The sequence below is a fragment of the Microtus pennsylvanicus genome, chromosome 5, assembly GCF_037038515.1.
Source record: "Microtus pennsylvanicus isolate mMicPen1 chromosome 5, mMicPen1.hap1, whole genome shotgun sequence".
Classification (NCBI taxonomy): Eukaryota; Metazoa; Chordata; class Mammalia; order Rodentia; family Cricetidae; genus Microtus; species Microtus pennsylvanicus.
This window is the reverse complement of record NC_134583.1, coordinates 93,277,053-93,297,308: the sequence shown is the minus strand read 5'-3', so window position 1 is coordinate 93,297,308 and position 20,256 is coordinate 93,277,053. Positions and strand designations below refer to the sequence as shown.

General features: G+C 42.0%; 1 protein-coding gene across 1 annotated transcript; it reads left to right on the top strand.

Annotated features, from left to right (window-relative positions):
* The first annotated feature begins 3,453 nt into the window (after positions 1-3,453).
* Positions 3,454-19,873, top strand: Ms4a13 (membrane spanning 4-domains A13). The gene is made up of 6 exons (XM_075974989.1): positions 3,454-3,567; positions 4,817-4,957; positions 8,077-8,136; positions 8,964-9,083; positions 13,981-14,076; positions 19,371-19,873. The coding sequence occupies exons 1-6, from the start codon at positions 3,517-3,519 to the stop codon at positions 19,428-19,430; spliced, it is 528 nt and encodes a 175-aa protein (XP_075831104.1). The 5' UTR covers positions 3,454-3,516; the 3' UTR covers positions 19,431-19,873.
* Positions 19,874-20,256: the final 383 nt, after the last annotated feature.

Below are 20,256 nucleotides of genomic sequence, written 5' to 3'. Positions count from 1 at the left end.
CCTTCAAATAACTTTATTTTTATTTAGGTTTTGGGATGTGGGATCTCACTACGTTGCCTAGATAGCTCTTGAATTCCTGGGCTGAGCAATCCTGCATCAATCACCCTCACAATCAGCTCCCAGGAACTTTTTATTCATTCATTCTCACCCACTCATTTTAGATTTTATCTAGCACCGCGTCCCAGTACATGGATGTGCCGTGAAGTGAGGTGGAAAATTAAATATTTAGCATCACTATAGCATCAAGATTACCCACCAATCACCTTAAGTAAAATATTCATTAAAATTATCAGTCAGAAAGGGGAGAAGGGGAAGGGGGCAGCTGGATGCATCTGGCCAGGGAATTAGGCAGGACTCGTCATAAACACATAGAAAAGAATTTCTTGGCTTATGGGGACTCAGAGTGACTTGAGCTGGTCCTGAAAAATCAAAAGTTAGAACACACCATAATCAAAATATTAAGACAACAAATTCCATGAAGGAATTCATGTGTCCTCTGAAGGTTCTAGACTAAATCCTCCTCTTTTTATTAAAATAAAATAGTTTTTTGAGACTGGTGAGATGGACCAGTGATCAGGAGTCTTGCGGCTTTTGCAGAGGATCAGAGTTTAGTTCCTAGCACCCATCAGGAAGCTCACAACCATTTTTAACTCCAGCTTCAGGGGCTCTAATGCCCTCTTCCAGGGGCGTCCAAATACACATGTTGACACACAATTTTTAAAGTAAAAATTTTAAATGTTTTAAATCATTTTTCACACACACACACACACACACACACACACACAACCCACACACGCATACATACACCAGGCTCAGGGAGCATCATGGAAGAGAAAGTACAAAGATTAAAACTCAGAAGTTTGGGGAGGGGTTGTGAAACATCATCCTCCAGACATAACACAGTTGATGCACTCGTGAGCAGCGGTCACTTCTTCATCATAAGAGGGTGAAGGACTCGAAAGCTCCTCCTCCACCCCCAGCCCTCCATCATAACATGTTATTAATGAAGTCAACCCTGTTTAACTCAGCAGGTCAGACAGATAAAAGAGAGGAAAGCAATAAAAGGACTTGTTGGAAAGAAAGAGTTTTAGCAGAGAAGGTGGGACGGTAAAACAGAATAACGGGGTGAGAAGGGCTAAAATTCATTACACAGGTGAATGAAACTGCCCAAAATTAAAAAATGAATTACTCCCTCAAAATCATTGTTTTCAATTGCTTTAGCTCTATGTGAAGACAATAATGGGCTGTATCTCTGCTGAAGATGCTAAGGATCAATGGTAGACATGACGTCTTTCCAATTGCTCCAGAATATCTGTGCTGGTTTTAGGGTGTGACAGTGGGCTGGGAATAGCAAATGAGGGACTTGTCCTTCACCTGCTTCTAGATTAGTGATGGGATTACCAGAAAATAAAAACTAGTAAATGATTATTCATTTCTTTTTACAGAATTGCGAATCTTAATTGGATTACAGAACAACCAAATCCATTTTTTCTTTTAAAGAAAGAATTCTGACCAGTTTAATTTTTTTTTTTTATTGAGAAAAGGAAAAAAAAAGAAAAAAAGTTTCCGCCTCCTCCCAGCCTCCCATTTCCCTCCCCCTCCTCCCAGCCTTCTCTCCCTCCCCCCACTCCTCTCCCCCTCCCTCTCCAGTCCAAAGAGCAGTCAGGGTTCCCTGCCCTGTGGAAAGACCAAGGTCCTACCACCTCCATCCATGTCTAGGAAGGTGAACATCCAAACTGGCTAGGCTCCCACAAAGCCAGAACATGTAGTAGGATCAAAACCCCTTGCCATTGTCCTTGGCTTCTCATCAGACCTCATTGTTCACCATGTTCAGAGAGTCCAGTTTTATCCCATGCTTTTTCAGTCACAGTCCAGCTGGCCTTGGTGAACTCCCAATAGATCAGCCCCACTGTCTCAGTGGGTGGGTGCACCCCTCGTGGTCTTGACTTCCTTGCTCATCTTCTCCCTCCTTCCACTCCTCATTGGGACCTTGGGAGCTCAGTCCAGTGCTCCAGTGTGGGTCTCTGTCTCTATCTCCATCCATCACCAGATGAAGGTTCTATGGTGATATGCAAGATATTCGTCAGTATTGCTATAGGCTAGGGTCATTTCAGGTTCCCTATCCTCAGCTGCCCAAGGAACTAACTGGGGACTCGCCTTGGGCTCCTGGGAGCCCCTCTAGGGTCAGGTCTCTTGCCAACCCTAAGGTGGCTCCCTTAACTAAGAATTGTGGTTCCCTGCTCTCCTATCCAACCTTCCTTTATCCCAATCATCCTGTTTCCCTAAGTTCCCCCCATTCTCCCCTTCTCCCTTTTCTCTCCCCATCTCCCCTAACCCCCATCCCACCCCACCCCCAAGACTCCAATTTTCTCCCCGGCAATTTTTTTTTTAATGACTATGCTCTTTTTCTTCCCACAACTAACCTGGACATCTTAAAAGCACATGCACACACACTTTTTCTGATTAGCATTTTATGAGCTCTTTTCTTGGATGACTTTCCTGTGGACCTCCTTGAGATTACAGAGACAGTAAATATTTACTCCCCAACTTATTACATTCTGCTTCCCCTGAAAGTGACACTTAACAACTTTCTAAAGATAGCATCTCATTATTTCCCTCTACAAGTTCTGTAGTTCCGTGGCTATTCGGCCATGGTAGAGAAATTAAACTTGGCTGCCTTTAAGTCTCAACTCTCGATTGCTTCTTGGAGATGCCGTGTGAAAGCACAGAGCTTATTTCAGTTACATGGTTTCTTTCCTGTTGCATTAATGGACATGGAAGAAAATAAATTTTAGGAACTAAAGATTCGTTAAAATAATCAAGTCATTTTAGATTTGAACTTGCAGCATCATTTTGTCAAAACTGTCCTTCTTTCAGATAAGATCAAGGAAAAATAGTCACATGATCAGTCATGTGTCATGACCTTTATTACTGACTTTTGCATGTATATGTATGTATGTACATACATACATCTCATCAATGATTATAAAAGAAGAGGTCGTGAACTCCAAAGAGCATTGGGGGACACAAGAGGAGTTGGAGGGAGAAGGGGAAATAGAAATTGTGAAACACAATATATTTATGTTTGAATTTCTCACACTTTTTAAAGAAGAAAATGCAAAATATAACTAGCACTGAGTTGGTTGTGAATATAAAGGAATCGTTGAAGCGTTACTGAAAATTTTCTAATAATGTTCTCTAGTTGACTTTTACTCTTTATTATCTGGAAATGCTGTGAAATAGGAAAAGATAGCATGTTCAAAATATCAGTATTTCCTAGCCACAGAAGAGACTAGAACTGGTAGTTTGCACTTAAGGGTGTGAGGAGGAAAAGTATAGAAAGAGAACTCCTGTGGCCTCTGAGTTTGGGAAGAAAGTTTTCAAATAAGAATCCGATGTATGAGTTTTCTCTGAGAAAAAGCATACATACGTGTTTTGTATTCTCTTATAGAAGTCTGTTAATAAAGATATCACTGAAGCTTAGAAACAAAATCAACCAGAGGAAATCCTGAAAGTATGGGATGTAGAAATTCAAAAATATCTTCATCAAATACTGTTGTCTTAGGGGTGAGTGTCATTCTTTCTCATTACTGAGATCAAGTTCCCTCTAAATAACTGAAGGCAAAGGGGTGTGCTTCAGCAGATCATTCCTGAGGGATGCAGGTCGTCATGGTGGGGAGGAGGCAGCTTTGGACTGGGTCATTGCACATGCATCTAAGAGCTGCAGAGTGAACAGCAAAGACCCATGTCTATCTCTACTACCTAACTTTCTCCAGTGATCCTCCACCTTCCCAAACAGCCCCATCAGCCAGGGGCCGAGCGTTCAACACGTGATCCTATGGAAGGCACTTCACACTCACTGCAGCAGTAAGGTTTTACTCAGATTAACTAAAATTCACTGTTTTAAACAATGTCAGTTTTTTAAAGGGTGACCTTGTATCTAGAAAGGGATGCATTTAAATAACTACGCAGCAAAAACTTTTTGCAAAGCATGCTGGTTGTCTTCTGTAGCTTTTGCTTAGTCTCCTGGGCCTTCATAAGCAGGGATGTGCTGAAATATGAGCACATGGGCTGAATTACCACTCCCAAGGAAAGCCAGCAGCATGAATAACTACCAGATTAAAAAGTGTGGGTGTGTTTGCAAGTTTAAAATAGATCTATCGGGGATCTCGTTATCACTGCACTTATGTTTGTACAGTAGGGTGAACACACATTTCTGTTCAGTGACAAACCTGAGAGCTTAAAGCTTACCTAGTTCTGTCAACAAACACTAAGAAGTTAGAGAAATCACACTTTAATAACTACCTAGTGGGAGAAAACTGTTCTGTAGGTTTCAGCTTTTCCTTTGAGTTTTTAGACCATGAAGACCAGCTCTCCAAACTGCTGCACAGGAGCTCTTGGCCCTGTGGTGACAGACCGCCATGAGAGCAGCGGAAAATGTCTTAATCTGCTCTCCCGATACATGTACATGCTGCCAGCCTCGCAGTTGGCTGGCTGGCTGGCTGGCTGGCTGGCTGGCTGGCTGGCTGGCTGGCTGGTTGACTGGTTAGTGGGATGGTGTGAGTGAGACCTCCTGGAATCCAGTGACAAACTCTGAATTTAAGAACCATTTTTCAATTAAAAAAAAAAACTTTAGCTTATCCCCCATGCACCAGCAGAGTTCTTCTTGGACAGACACTGTGTCTGGTACAACCAGTGAGAACCCCATAGTTAACGCATGACTAGCTTACTTCCATCTTTCATAAAGCTGTTAAAGTTTATTGAGATTGTCTTTTCCATGACATCATTCGGTACTAACAGCCGTCTCTTCCCCCAGGTTATCCAGATTATGCTTGGCGTCTATCATGTTCTGATGTGGTATTTCCTATTGCTGTTGTATATGGGACAAATTAAAGGAGTATTTGGGACTTATGAACCTCTGACTTACAAAATGGGAACTGGTTTGTGGGGACTTACTGTGAGTAGAATACATTTGTGTTGATTTTATTAATTCAGTAAATAATATTGATTAGTATTAGTAGATGGTAGGGGCCCATTTCTAAACGAGGTTTTCAGGAGAATCTTATAACTCAATGCCATTTACTGACTTGTTCAAAAATCCAATTTCTTCTATCAATAAATATGCATTGATCATTTAACCTACAAGCGCTATAAAAGAAATGTGGATATGAAAGCCAAAGAAAACCACAATATGGACTATAGCGTAACCCTAGCTGTGTCAAAGACAAAGACACTTTCTTAACCATCAAATCCATTGTAGTGGTTAATTTTTAATGTTTGCCATTACCTGCATTCTGGTGTGGTTTCTAGACAGCTGTCGGGCAGAAGGAAAGCTCGAGAGTGTGCGGGATCCCTGGAAGTCAAAGAAAGAATGCATCACAAGACATAAAGAAGATTAGGTCTATCATCCTCTGTTGGTTTGTCAGTATGATAAAGGTTGAAAACTGACTACTGGGCTTATGAATAGGGTAACCAGTCATAAACATGACAAGTAGTTTCAGTACAACGATGATATGAAATCTGATTGGATTTGGTTTAGGGAAATGGAATAAGAGCTCAGGGAATTTTTTAATTTTTTTTTTTTTTTGGTTTTTCGAGACAGGGTTTCTCTGTGGCTTTGGAGCCTGTCCTGGAACTAGCTCTGTAGACCAGGCTGGTCTCGAACTCACAGAGATCCGCCTGCCTCTGCCTCCCGAGTGCTGGGATTAAAGGCGTGCGCCACCACCGCCCGGCTCACACACACCTTTTTTGTGTGTATTTCGAGTCAGGGTCTCACTCTATAGCCTTAGCTGGCCTGGAACTATCTAAGAGCTGAGAGCATAGATAGGGTGGGGAAAGCTTTGCTAGAGCACAATGCCAGAGGGCATCCTCCACAGCAAGCAGTGGCAAGAATGAATGCGTAACCCTGAGATTTAAAAGGACCAACAAAAGCAAGAGAATAAGTTTGGAGATCAAGTAATCTTTATACAGGATTTGGGGGGGGGGGGATTCAAAGAATCATATACCCAGAGCAAGTAGAAGGACACACACATATAAATCACTGAAGATTTAGGAGAGTCTTCAGAGGGTCAAAACTTCAAATCACCTAGAAAGGAGTGAATGATGAAGCAGTCAGTGAGTGGCCTCAAGCACAGGGATGGTGGATGATGGAACTGAAACAAAAATCTAGAAGGGAAAAACAAGTGGTGGAAATAGACAATGGGACAATAACAAAAAAAAAAGAAGAAGAAGAAAACTGTTGTCCTTGTGCCGAAACAAAGATGCTCCCTCAGCTGTCTCGGAGGAGGTTAGGTGGTCAGTAAAAGAAACGGTCACCTTGAAGACATCTGCCTTTATCCAGGAGCTGCTGCATGCTGTCAAGGACAAAATCCAAACCAGCCCTGTTGATAAGCAATCCACTGCCTCACCAATAAGAAAAAGTGCACTTGGCTCATAAATATAAAGCATATGGAAGAAAGAAAAAATAAAAAATGTGAGAAAAAACAGAATTTTCAGACAAAACTCAGAGAAATTATTTGTGTTCATTGTGTTTCATTTTATATTATAAAAATAACTTTCGGGGTATAGAGAGGCAGCTCTGTCAGTGAAGTCACTGTACAAACATGAAAACCCAAGTTTCACCCCCAAGGCCATGTTTTCTTTGTGCTTTTACCATGACGCTTTGGGTACAGTGTTTTGTTTTATTTTGTTTGTCTTTTTGTTGTGGGGTATGGTTATGGCTTGTTTAGTTGCTTGCTTATTTGTTTTGAGAGGAAAACAACATCAATTTGGATAAAGAACTTGGGGGAGGAGAAGACTATAACAAAATATACTGTATGAAAAAAATAATATAATTTTTAAAAGTATGGAACATGACTGCTACTTTTCAAAAAAACTAACTTTTGCTAAAGTCACTAAAATAGAAGAGACAAAGGTCGGAGAGATGGTTCAGTCATTTAGAGCACTTACTGCTCCTACAGGGGACCAAGGTTTGGTCCCCGCACCCACACCAGGGGACTCACAACTTCTTGCAGCTTCAGCTCCACTTTTGAGCTCCGCAGGAACTGGAAGCACACACATATATAATCATAAGAAAAAATAAGTAAGACTGAAGACAGACAAAGACTATTTCAGGGAAGTTGTATAGCCTGCTTTTAAATAGCACAGTGGTGCTTTATACTTCCTGGAAAATAGAAATCCTAAAAGGAAATAGTGGAATGTCTTCTCAAATAATTTTTATAAAAAGCAAGGTGGTTGGGAAGATGACTCAGCAAATAAGAGTGCATGCTTCATGATGCATGCAATCATGAAGACCTGAGTTCAAATCTCCAACATCCACATAAAAAGCCAAGCATGGCTGCACATCCAGCAACAGAGGCAATGAGGGGCAGAGACGGCCAAATTCCAAGCGCTCAGTGGTCAGCCAGCCTAGCTGAAACAGCAAACTTCCAGTTCACTGAGAAACCCTGTTTCGAAGCAACAAGATGGGGAAAAATAAAGGAGGACACGTATGTATGATTAGATGTTTGTACCTGCACACTCACGTGCACGTTACACACATGCACCTGACATGCATGCATACATAAGTAGATAAACAAAGTGAAAGCCTGGGGATCCTGTGGCCTTAAAGGTGACTATTGCCTCTCAGGGAAGAGACTGTTTTTACAGTCATGATGTCTAATGGATATATGAACCACTTCTCCACATCCGGATGGACATTATAGTCCCAGGTATCTCACTAGGAACAAAAGAAGTTGGAGTAACACCTAAATAGGTTATAGAAGAGATATCATATAACCTAACATGGCCCCTGGTTCAGGAAGTCTTAAGAGGACTTGCTATATACTACAACCTAAATCCTGCCCATTGTCCCCTGCTGGTACCTGTTGTGACCTCCTGTTACTTTCAATATCTGTCATCTTTTGAAACCATGATTATCTCATAATGGAAGCTTGTCCCAACCCTGTCTACTAAAACTTCTCTCTTTGCTGCTATTAGTATTCTGAAAATCTTGTTCTGAAAGATAGTTGTTTTAAAGTATACTTAAATTACAGAGCATTATCAATGAGTATTTATCAATACATGTTTTGTCTCTAGTTTATCATTTCAGGAGCCTTCACAGTAAAAACAGCAAAGCATCAAAATAATAAATATTTGGTAAGTTGAAATGTTTGGGATATGTCTATTATGGACTTTCACAAAACAGAGAAAGTGTTTAAAAGAAAATTAGTGTTGGGGCTGGAGAGATGGCTCCGCAGTTAAGAGCACTGGCTGCTCTTACAGAAGTCCAGAGTTCCGTTCCCAGTGCCCATGTTGACTTGCAATTTCCAGTAGCTCCAACTCCAAGAGATCTGGCTCCCTCTGCTGGACTCTGGAGGCAACTGCACTCACAGGCATACACACATGCATGTGCACACACATGCATGCACTCACACACAAATATACACAAATCTTTAAAATAAAGAAAAATAGCCTCTAAACAATAAAGAAATCTATTACCCTTATAAAATAAGTGAGACTAATTACTTAATGTAGACCAGATGTATTAGTAAACAATCATGGTTGTTAACTTCGCTAAAACATGTAAATTTAAATAATAATTTTGTTTGGATATTTTACCCTTAACTTTGCATGAATACTGTGACAAAAATTATTTACAGGATCTAAAGTCTGTGATTTTAAAGTCTGTTATTACTGTGATTTACTACTTCATTGTCTGTTGTACTCACTTTGGGAAAACGGTTGTACCTTGTATGAAAGTACGGAGTTTTCAAAAAAAAAAAAAACCTGTCCATGGTGTAGGTGGAAAATGTTTAGAAATAAAAATATTAGAATTTTATAAATCAATTCATCTAATCTTAAATGTTTATACATCAAGAAATCTGGGACTAGATAGATGGCTTGTGAGTTAAGAGCACTTGCCACAAAAACAATGCAAAGTACTTCTCCTGACTGTTGCACGTTTCCTCCTTGTCTCCTTCCAGCTCCTCTGCGCCCTGTCCCTGAACATACTCTGCATAATGGTTACGATCATTGCAGCCAGCCTGACCATCGTGGAATTGGCTCATTTTCGGTCTGTGTCATACAGGAATTATGGACAAGCAGTGAGTAACTGACTTCATAGAAACACTTTCTTTTTATGTTTGGAATGGTATTTGAGAGTTCCCTACCATATACTTTGATCATATCACCACCCCCATTTCTCTAGCCCGCTTTCATCTCTGTGTTCTATTTATTTCAATAACCAGAGAAGCCTATTTTGTGCCGCCCGACCATCCCCTGGAGTGTGATTTATCTAGCTAGGGCTCTACCCTTAAGAAAACTGATTCTCTTTGCCCAGAAGCTGTCAGCTGTCAATAACTCCTCAGTTAGGGATGGAGACTCCTGAGTTGCCTCTCCCCAGCCTCTTCCATGCTGGAATGTTGACTGGTTTGCTCTTGTGTGGATTTTGTGCAGGAAAGGACAGGTGCTGTGAGCTTCTGAGTCCAGAAGACACAAGGACACTATTTCATACTGGTCCTCTGTGATTTATGGCTCTTAACAAGCTCTTTGCCTGCTCTTCTAAGGTGATCCCTGAGCAGCACGTGTGTGTGCACGTGTGTGTGTGTGTGTGTGCATGTGTGTGTGTGTGCATGTGTGTGTGTGTGTGCGCGCACACGTGTGTGTGTGCGCGTGTGTGTGTGTGCACGTGTGTGTGCTGCATGTGTGTGTGTGTGTGCGCGCGCACACGTGTGTGTGTGCATGTGTGTGTGTGCATGTGTGTGCGTGCTGCATGTATATATGCAAAGGCCAGAGAATAACTTCAGGTGTCATTGCCCATGCACTGTCTGTCTTTGACCTTGTGATGGTGCCATTAGCCCCAATCTCCCCAAGTAGGCTAGGTTAACTGGCCAGTGAGCCACAGACATCAACCTGTCTCTGTCTCCCCAGCACAGAGTGTGCACCCTCAATCCCTCCCCCCCCCCGCAACATCCCCACATCTCTCTCGGGTTCTGGAAGTGGAAATTGAGCTCAATTTCTGTGCCTACAAGGCAAGCACTTTGTTGACTGAGCCATCTTCCAGTCTCTCCACAGACAACATCTTAATGCAAAAAGGGTGCATTCCTGGACCACTAAGCCATTCAACAAACCACGAAGAGAGCTTTGTTGTTGCTCTAATATGTTTAAACAGTGAATACCTAGTCATTTCCAGTCTCACGTATGACTTTCATAACAGCCTGCTTTTGCATATTATGCAGATTTTGTTTTAGCTCTCACTACTAAATGTAAGTCAGCATCAGTCTTGTTTCTTTGTACCCAGACATAATTACATAGACGTGCAACACATCATACTATAGTAATGTGAACAGCCTTGTTGACAATACAAGAGATTTCCTTGAGTTGTGCTGACTTGGTATTCTATTTCTTTACACCTTAAGGAAGTATTATTATGGTATAATTTAATTCTGTTTGGATATGGAGATGCTAAATTGATTAGGGTCATGGACACTTTATTTTTATTATTCCCATGAAATGCAAATTAAATTCCCCTAACTAATTTTTTTTAGAAATACTTGTTCATTTGTTGGACACCTTCTATATGATTGCTTTTAGAATGCAAAAGGTCAGCAGAAACTATCCTATCCCTAGAAGCAAACATGGAGAGAAGACCTAGGGGAAGCCCAGCCTTCATTCCAAGGGGTCTCTCCCTGCAAGACTCAGGAAGGAGCCCAGATGATGTAATGTAGATCTCAAGATGGTGAACTTCTCCATCCCACACATATGCAAACATCAGAGAAATTCAAAGAGAGGGATATCCACTCAAAAAAATGCTGTAAGAACATTTCTTAACATAGTACCTCCCATGATCAGTTTAAATGGTGGACTCAGATTGAGGTTATTTGGTGAGACAAATACAGTTTTACTTTTGCTGCTTCCTCAAATTGCCTAGTAAATAAAATCAGGAGCTCTGAAATTAAGCTGTCTGCATTGAAGACATTGATATACAGTTCATGGGATCATTCCCCCAGTAAGTCATAGCTCTTTTCCAAGGCTTGGTTTCCTCATCGAACCAGAAATGAAGAAATTAGTACCACCACCAAGTGGCTCAACAATGCCAAAGTCCCTGTGTTCAATGCACATTCATCATAAATAGTACATTGCCATATGGTCAGCTCACTATGGAAGGCATGGCAATCATATGAGATGATTTACACGGTGTTCCAAAGAAAGCCACATAACCTACATCCTGAAAACCATGTTGGAATTGATGAGAGGTGAACTTTGTAGGAACAGGTGTCTAACTGTGTAGGCAAAGTGGAAGATACAGCACAGTTGAAGACCACAATGGGTGGAACCAGCTCACAGAAAGCTTCCTGAACAGGGAAACCCAGATTCTGTAGGATGTGCAGGGATGAGGAAGGATGAGAGGGGACATAGAGGGCCTGTTAGAGTTGATGCTGCTAGATGTTGCACATCTGGGAAAGCTCTCAGACTAGAACAAATAGCAATGGGCTTCCCAATTGATGGATCTGAGCTAAAGTCAATAAAGTCAACCCTTATCAGAAAAAAATCAGAATCACAAATATTAGTATTGGAAAAGAAGTATTCCCACACTTAAGCTAGCATGTTGGTGTCTGACTGCCACCAAAGCACTGTAGTAAGCAAGGCCGCAAGATCAAGAGTTTCAGGTCCTCCTGAGATGCATGGAAAGTTCTAGGCCAGCCTGGGCTACATAAAACCCTGTCTCAAAAGGAAAAACTATTTATCATGGCTAAAAAGATGGCTCAGTGGTTAAGAGCACCCCAAGTTTGGTTCCCAGCATCTATGTTGGGTGACTACAACCAGGATATTATGAGCTTCCCTTCAGCTCCAAGGAATCTGAAGTCCTCCTCTGATCTCAGAAGGAACCTGAACATGTGTTTACACACACACACACACACACACACACACACACACACACACAAATAAAAATAAATCTTTTAAAACATATTTTAATTAAAATAGAATTTGAATATTTCCCTCTTTCCCTTTTCTCCCTCCTACCCCTGACTCCCCAACTCCCTCTCAATTTGATGGCCTCTTTTTCTTTGATTATTACTGTTACATGGAGATAAAGAGAGCACAAATATATAAATACAACCTAATGAGTCCATGTTTTGTTATTTGTGTATATATTATTTCATGGCTAGCCATTTTGTATTGGATAACTAATATAGGGGCTCATCTCTGAAAGATGCTAATTCTCTTTATCTCTCTCTCTCAACCATAATTAGCTGTCTGTTCTTTGTCTTGGGGTGGGAACCTGTGAGATTTCATCTTTCTATATTAGCATGTCTATTGTCATTGCTACTCTTCAGGTCTTGTTTAGGCAGCCATTTCTGGGAGACACACTGTATTACCAGGATTCCTGGCCCTCTGGCCCTTACAAATCTTTCCACTCCCTCTTCCTCGGCCTCAGGTACAGAACTTGTGTTTTAGATGTACCCACTGGCATTGAATTTCCCATGATTCATTGATCTCTGCATTGTAGCCAGCTCCATTTGCTATAAAGAGAAGCGCTTTGATGAAGGGTTATGGTTACACTTAGGGTGGGCATGAGGATGAATTTTAGAATGTAAGGGACTCTGCTGGCCTAGTAACGCGATGGCAGTAGCTTCTCTTGTAAAATCCACAATCTCATTAGTCCTGGCCAAGCTGACCAGGGTTCAGGTGCCAGGCACCATTTCCATGCTGTTAAATAGGCTTAAGGCCAATGAGAGAGCTGGTGGTGCCAACATGTAAGTGCCACTATTGCGCCTTTAAGGATGTCTTGCCATGTTGGTCACCATTGTTGTTCATAGTTATCACGGCTGGACAAGAAAATTCATAGTGTTTTCACCCACTCCCGTGGCAGCTCACATAGGACTTTCTGGTGCTAGACTACAAGAAGAAGGCTTTCAGGTTAGCCTAACTTAAATAACCTGAGTCCTCATGTGTGACCTTATGAGTGCTAAATGTGTGGTACCCTAATGGAGGTAAGCGACAGAGGCTCACCTCCAACCTCTGAGGGGCAACCAGGGGCTGGGAGCTGGGAAGATAACCTGGTGCTTAAAGGGCTGCTGTGCAAGTCTATGGATAAGAGGTCGGATCCCTAGAACCCACAGGAAGGCCAGGCAGGCCTAGTGGTAATTCCTACCTGTAATTCCAGCCTGAGAAGGCAGAGTCAAGGAATGCCCAGAGTAAACTGGCTAGCAAAACCAGCCATAGCAGACTTGTGAGTTTGATTGAAAGGCCCTGCCTCATTTAATAAGGTGGAAAAACCATCAACAGTGTTTCCTAACTTCGGTCTCAGAAGAGCACCCACACATATGCATGTACACATAATACACACACAAGCACCCACACATACGCACATTTGCATAATATACACACACAACACACACAAGCACCCACACATACGCACATTTGCATAATATACACACACAACACACACAAGCACCCACACATATGCACGTTTGCATAATATACACACACAACACACACACACAAGAAAATAGAGCAAAAACTAATTAATTTTTTTTTAAGCTGGGCTTTCCTTACAACCTGATGACCTAAATTCAATCCTGGAACCCATAGTGGAAGGAGTGAAACTAACTCCTGGAAGTTGTCCTCTGACCTCCAGATGAGCACTGTGCCATGCATGGACCCATAGACATACACATGGGCACAAATAATAATAATAACACCAGATTAACTGAAAAGTTTAGACAGTAGATGCACCGTGAGACTAGACAGTTGCTTGAAGAGTGACCGCAAAGCCAAGTGAGAATGGTGAAGGGCAGAGCGGCAGCCACTGGGCTGGGAAGAAGGAAAAGATGACAAATGAAGCTGACAGCTGACAGCTAGACAAGCCCGGGGAAATCAAGCAGGGGAAATCAAGCCCCATGTTGCTCCTTCCCTTAACTCTTACTCTAGGGACCGCCTGGGGAGGGGCACGCTCTACAGATAATGATACCTCACCTCCCCGTTTCCTGGTTACAGAAGCTGGGGAGGGAAGTGTCCCGTGTTTTGTTGTTCTCCTACCCCCTGGAATTCGGGATCGCCCTCACGTACTCAATCTGCAGCTGTTCACATTTGGTAAGTGTTTCTTCGGGGAATTCAGGGGCTATCAGCTTCTAGTAAGCAAATGTAAGAAGTGGCATTCTACAACTGTCTGGAACTAATATCAATGTAATGTATGAGGTTTCCTTTACCTTTTGTTTTCTTTTGCCATAAAATATGGGTGTAAAACAAGATGACAAGAGTAATATATGAAACTGTAAATTTAAAAATTAAAAACATATATATACATATACACACACATATATATACATACACATACATACACACACCATATATATATATATATATATATATATATATATATATATGCTGATTCTTCCCTTAACATTGTTAACACATTCAGATCAAACACACACACAAAGCTACAGAACACACGTTGCCTCCCCAGTAGGACGTAGAGAGAGGTGAATGCTGATGCTCAGCTGGCTAGCTTGCTTCCTTACATAGGATCCAGGACCTCAGCCAGCAGCACGCTGCCAGCCACATTCAGGGTGGATCTTTCCTCTGCTGACCCTCTCTGAAAACACCAGTTTCACAAAAATGTCGAACAGTGTGCCTCCTAGATGATTCTAAATTCCATCATTGCAAATTAGGATTAACCATCGCATTTCCATGTCTCCAGCCCTTACGTTCAATTGTAAAGAACTTTACCTTGGTAAGCAAGACTCGAAGGACTGCGGTATCCTTACTGCTTGAGAGCTGATTTTACTTGAGGTATAATATGGAAAGTTTCCTCAGGGAGGGTTAATGAAGCAGCAGAGAGCACAGCAGCAGACAGGCAGGTAAGACCAGGACACTCGTCCTAGCTAAGACCACAGGAGACCATATTACTGCCGGAATACGAAATTGACAGGAACTCAATAGAGACATTCAGAGAAGAGAGAAACCGCTGTGGACTGTGCTGAACTGTGCTGATAGCCTGGTCATTCCTGTATCTGAAAGAATGAAAACATGTTCATGGCTTTGCATGCGCTAGGAAACTAGAGTTACCCACCTGGGCTCATTAAAAAAATAAATAATAATAATAATAAACCCTCCAAAAATAAGGGGAAAGCTGGAGTATACATAAATGACCCAAACTTTGCAAAAATTTCTCAAGTGCACTAAGAAGCCTTTATTGACTGAAGATGTGTCTTATTTTTCTACTTCTACCACAGCAAAGCAGCAAAGATTATGTGGTTTAAACATGAAAGTGTATTTTCTCACAGATCTCGTCCGGAAGTTCAAGACCAAAGTGGTGCAGGATTAGTGACCTCCACAGCCCCTCCCTTTCTCGTTACTTTCAGTATCTTCCCGTGGCCTCCCCTTGGATGAGTCTGTGTCTTGATCTTTTCTACATACACCAGTCCTGTAAAACAACAGCCCAGCCAAATGACACTTTTATAGTTCCATTGCCCCTTTAAAGATCTTATTTCAAAGATTTTCACATTCTAATTTGCCAGTGGTCAGGATTTTGAATTACATGTTTTAAGGACTATAATTCAGACCACAACAAAGCGTTTTTAGTATCACCTCTGTCTAATGACAAGCTGAGCTATTGTTCTAGCCCTGGGGAGTAGACTAGAAAATCTGCCTACAAAGAAGAACTAGAAATCGGAAAACAATGAAAATGTGCAGATATATCAGAGGCAAGCTCCAAAGGAAACAGACTCCATGTAATTAGCATAAACAAATCTCTAGAAAGAAAGCAGCATCCACCATTCACAGGGAAAGATGAAACTATTTAAATCAGTGGTTCTCAGCCTGTGGATCTTGGCCCTTCCACAGGACTGTCTAAGGCCATCAATACCAGAAAACACGGGTATTTCCATTGTGATTCAAACAGTATCAAAATTACAATTATGAGGTACCAATAAAAATAATTTTATGGTTGGGGTCACCACAACATGAGGAACTGTATTAGGTCACAGCATAGGAAGACTGAGCACCACTGATTTAAATTGTCTAACTTTTAACTAAAGTATATAACAATTATCTAAGATGCCCAGTTTCAAAAACTACAGAAATACAGGGAAAAACTACCACATGGGTGGTAGTTTGGATGAAAATAGCCCCCATAGGCTCATAGGGAGTGGCACTATTAGGTGTAGCCTTGTTAGAGTAGGTGTGGCCTTGTTGGAGTAGATATGGGCTTGTTGGACAAAGTGTGTCACTGGGGATGGGCTTTGAGGTTTCAAATGCTCAGGCCAGGCCCAGTGGTACTCTCTTTTCCTTTGACTTCTGATCCTGATGTAGAACTCTCAGCACCTTCTCCAGTACCTCATCTGTGTGTGTGCCATCCTTCCTTCCATGATGATAATAAACTAAACCAAGCCATCCCCAATTATATGTTTTCCTTTATAAGTGTTGTTGTGGTCACGGTGTCTCTTCACAGCAATAGAAATTCTAAGACAACATAAAACTTGAAAAGAACTCTCACGACCTGTAGTCTTGGTGGGAGGAAAGAACAAAGGTGAAAAAGACAAAAACTTCAAAAAGCTAAAATAACATGAGTGACAGCAGTGACTCATTAAATAAGGTGATCAGACAAGGGGCCTTAGCTTGTCTTAGCCTGACTGCCCTTGGACAGTGAGTGTCTGGGTTCTTGACTGGAGGACCCAACTCTCTGGACCCTAGTCCCTGGAGACACATCTCATTTCCCACCCCCACCTAGTGAAGCCTCGGAGACCTGGGAGCAGCCTTCCCTCCCCCACAACTATCCTCTACCGCATCTCTGAGCACCTGGCTCTGACTGCCCTTGGAGAGGTGAGTGTCTGGGTTCACAGGTGAATGGTTCTACTCTACAAGACCTATCACAAGGAGGCACATCCCATGCCCCACCCCAGCCACTAAACCCCAGAGTCTGCAGAGCAGTCTCCCCATACCTACAACCATCCCCCACTACACCTAAGACCACTGGAGCCTTGGCCCTGACTGCACCAAGAGTCATATCAGCGACTCACAGAGGTATGGCCCTGCCTACACCAGGAGTTAGAGTGACCACATAAGCCAGAGGCCCCACCTACACCAAATGAAGGAAGAGATGGGTAGGCAATCATGGAAGAGTACATTCAACAACCTCAAAAACAATATGGCAACACCTGAACCTAGGGGTTCTACAAAAGGAAGACCCGAACATCCTAACCAAGAAGCAGCAGAAGAAAATGACCTTAAATAAAACGTTATGAAGAAGATAGAGATCCTTAAAGATGAAATGAGGAAAAGAAACAGAGGAAAAGACAAACAAAAAATGGAAGACATCAATAAATCTCTTACAGAAAACAACGAAAAAAATCAAACAGGTGAAGCAAACAGTTCAAGACTTGAAAACTAAAATAGAGTCAATTAAAAAAAAAACACCCACACACAAAAAGAGGAAATTCTGGAAATGGAAAAATCTGGGTAAACAAACAGGAACTACAGATACAAGCATAACCAATAGATTACAAGAGATGGAAGAGAGAATCTCAGGAGTTGACAATACAGTAGAGTAAATAGGGAATCAATCTATCTCAAGACCCAGCTATATCACCCTTGGACATAAACCCAAAGGATGCAGACCCATATCACAAGTACATTTGCACAACTATGTTCATAGCAGCATTATTCATAATAGCCAGAACTTAGATGCCCCTCAACTGAAGAATGGATAAAGAGAATGTGGTACATTTACACAATGTAATACTACTCAGTGGTTAAAAAAAAAAAAAACCAATGACATCTTGAAAGTTGTATGCAAATGGTAGAACTTGAAAAAAAAAAACATTATGAGTGAGGTAACTCAGATCCAGAAAGACAAACATGGTATGTACTGAGTCATAAGTTGATATTAGATGTAAAGCAAAGAATAACCAGTCTATAGTCCATGACCCCAGAGAAGCTGAGTAACAAGGAGAACCCTAAGAGAGAAATACATGAATTTCCCCAGGGATGGGAAAATAGACAAGAGCTCCTGAGAAAAATTGGGAGCATGGGAGTGGGGGGAGAAGGGAGGGCAGAAGAAAAGAGGGAGGGGAAAAGGGGTAGGAAAAAGGAGAATATAAGGGAATGGGACAGTCAAGATAAGGGAAGGACAGAGCGAGAGAGCAAGGAAAGCGATATATTGATTGAGGGAGCCATCATGGGGCGAGTGTGAAACCTGGCACCAGGGAAATTTTCAGGAATTCACAAGGATGACCCCAGCTAAGACCATAAGCAATAGTGGAGAAGATGCCTGAATTGGCCTTCCTTGTAATCAGATTGGTGACTACCTTAATTGCCATCATAGAACCTTCATCGAACAACTGATGGAAGCAGATGCAGAGATCCACAGCTAAGCACTGAGCATCCAGAGGCCAGTTGAAGAGAGGGAGGAGTGATAACATGAGCAAAGGGGTGAAGACCATGATGTGGAAACCCACAGAAACACCTGACCTGAGCTAGTGGGAGTCAACTGACTCTGGGCTGACAGAGGGGGAACCTGCATAGGACCAAACTAGGCCCTCTGAATGTGGGTGACAGATGTGTGGTTGGGGCAGACTAGGACCACTGGTAGTGGGACCAGGATTTATCCCTAGTGCTTGAACTGACTTTTTGGAGCCCATACTTTGATTAGCCTAAATATAGAGGAAAGGGCCTTGGTCCTGCCTCAAAGTGATGTGTCAGACTTTGTTGACTTCGCATAGGAAGCCTTACCCTCTCTGAGGAGTGAATGGGGTGGGGGTAGGGAGTAGGTGGGAGGAGCAGAAGGGAAGGGAGAGAGTGGGAGTGGGCTAAGTATGTAAAATGAGTAAGATCGTTTTAAAAATAAATTAATTAATTTATTTAAAAAGATGATTAGACAAAAACAGAATTTATAAAAGTGTAATCATGCATTAACAGAAATGTAGGTAAGTACACTTGTATCCGTCCACAATGTCAGAATCTATTGCCTAACAATAAATTCACAAGGAATGGTGATTTCATTAACAGCACTAGGTGCTTTTACAGATGTCCCAGGTTCAATTCCCAGTACCCACATGGCAGCTCACAATCATCTGTAACTCCTGTTCCAGGGATCTAACACCCTCTTCCAGCCTCCTCAGGCATCAGGCATGCAAGTGGTAAACAAACACACATGCAGGCAAAACAACCACACGCGTAAGAAAATATCAGAAAGTATGTCAAAAGTTATAATACAGAGCCTTTAAAAGAAGGTAGATTGGATTGAGAAGGAGACAGAAAAAGAACAAATGGCACTCTGGAGTAAGTACCAATGCAGCCTGTATTCTTATTATTATATTTATTCTCTACCGCTCACATGATTCGAAACACTGGATGTCATCTGAAAGTAGCTGCTTTTTCTTTTCCAGGGACGAGGACAAGAGGATAGTTTAGAAAGTGTTACTGAAGTCATGGAGAGCACATTCTGAATGCTGGCGACATAAACAACGTTCCCGACTGCACACACCTGATGTATGTGCCCAGGATATTTCTATATATCAAGGCTGCTGCGCAATGCATGCATTTTGTGCAAAAGGAAATTCTCAACAGGTTAAACGTTACCCCTTGCTATTTAAGGAATGTCTACACACATATCTGCTAGGTTCCAGAGGGGAACACTTTTCCTATGTAAACGGGAGACTATCACAAGGAAGTGTTTGCTAGCTAGCCACTCTGAAAAGCCATTAGCTCTCCACAGCAGATCTTCTGCGGTAGATCATAGAAATTGCCTGTAGCCTGTTGAGTGCAGGCTAGGAAAGTTGGAGCATAGTCTGTAACTCAGAGGAAAACTTGAATTTCTGTCCCTGCGAGTGAAAAGCACATTCCACGTTCTGCATTCTTCTCCTCAAGCTAGCTTCCACCTCCACAAAGCAGGGATCCAAAGCTCATCAAGTCAGTGCCTTTATTGTCCCATGGCTTTCCCTGTCCTCATTAAAGTTCCTTTCCACCCTGTATGTCCCTGCTGCCTTTTTTCCCTCTTATTTCCCTGCTTCCTTCTCATTATTTGAGTCGAGGTTCAATCCATGGCAAAGCAAACTGCTTTCCATGTTAAGGTCCATCTCTCAGGAAGCTATTCTGTGTGTAGTTTTCCTGTTCTTCTAATGTGAGCATGGCATCAGAGAAGTTTCCTCAGCAATGCAAGCAATGCTAAGCTAAAGAAAACAGGTATTTTCACACCCACAGTGGACCGTTTGTTTCCTCCTTTGTCTCACAAGGCGTTACACTGATTGTTCTCCATGACAGTCAATTAAGATT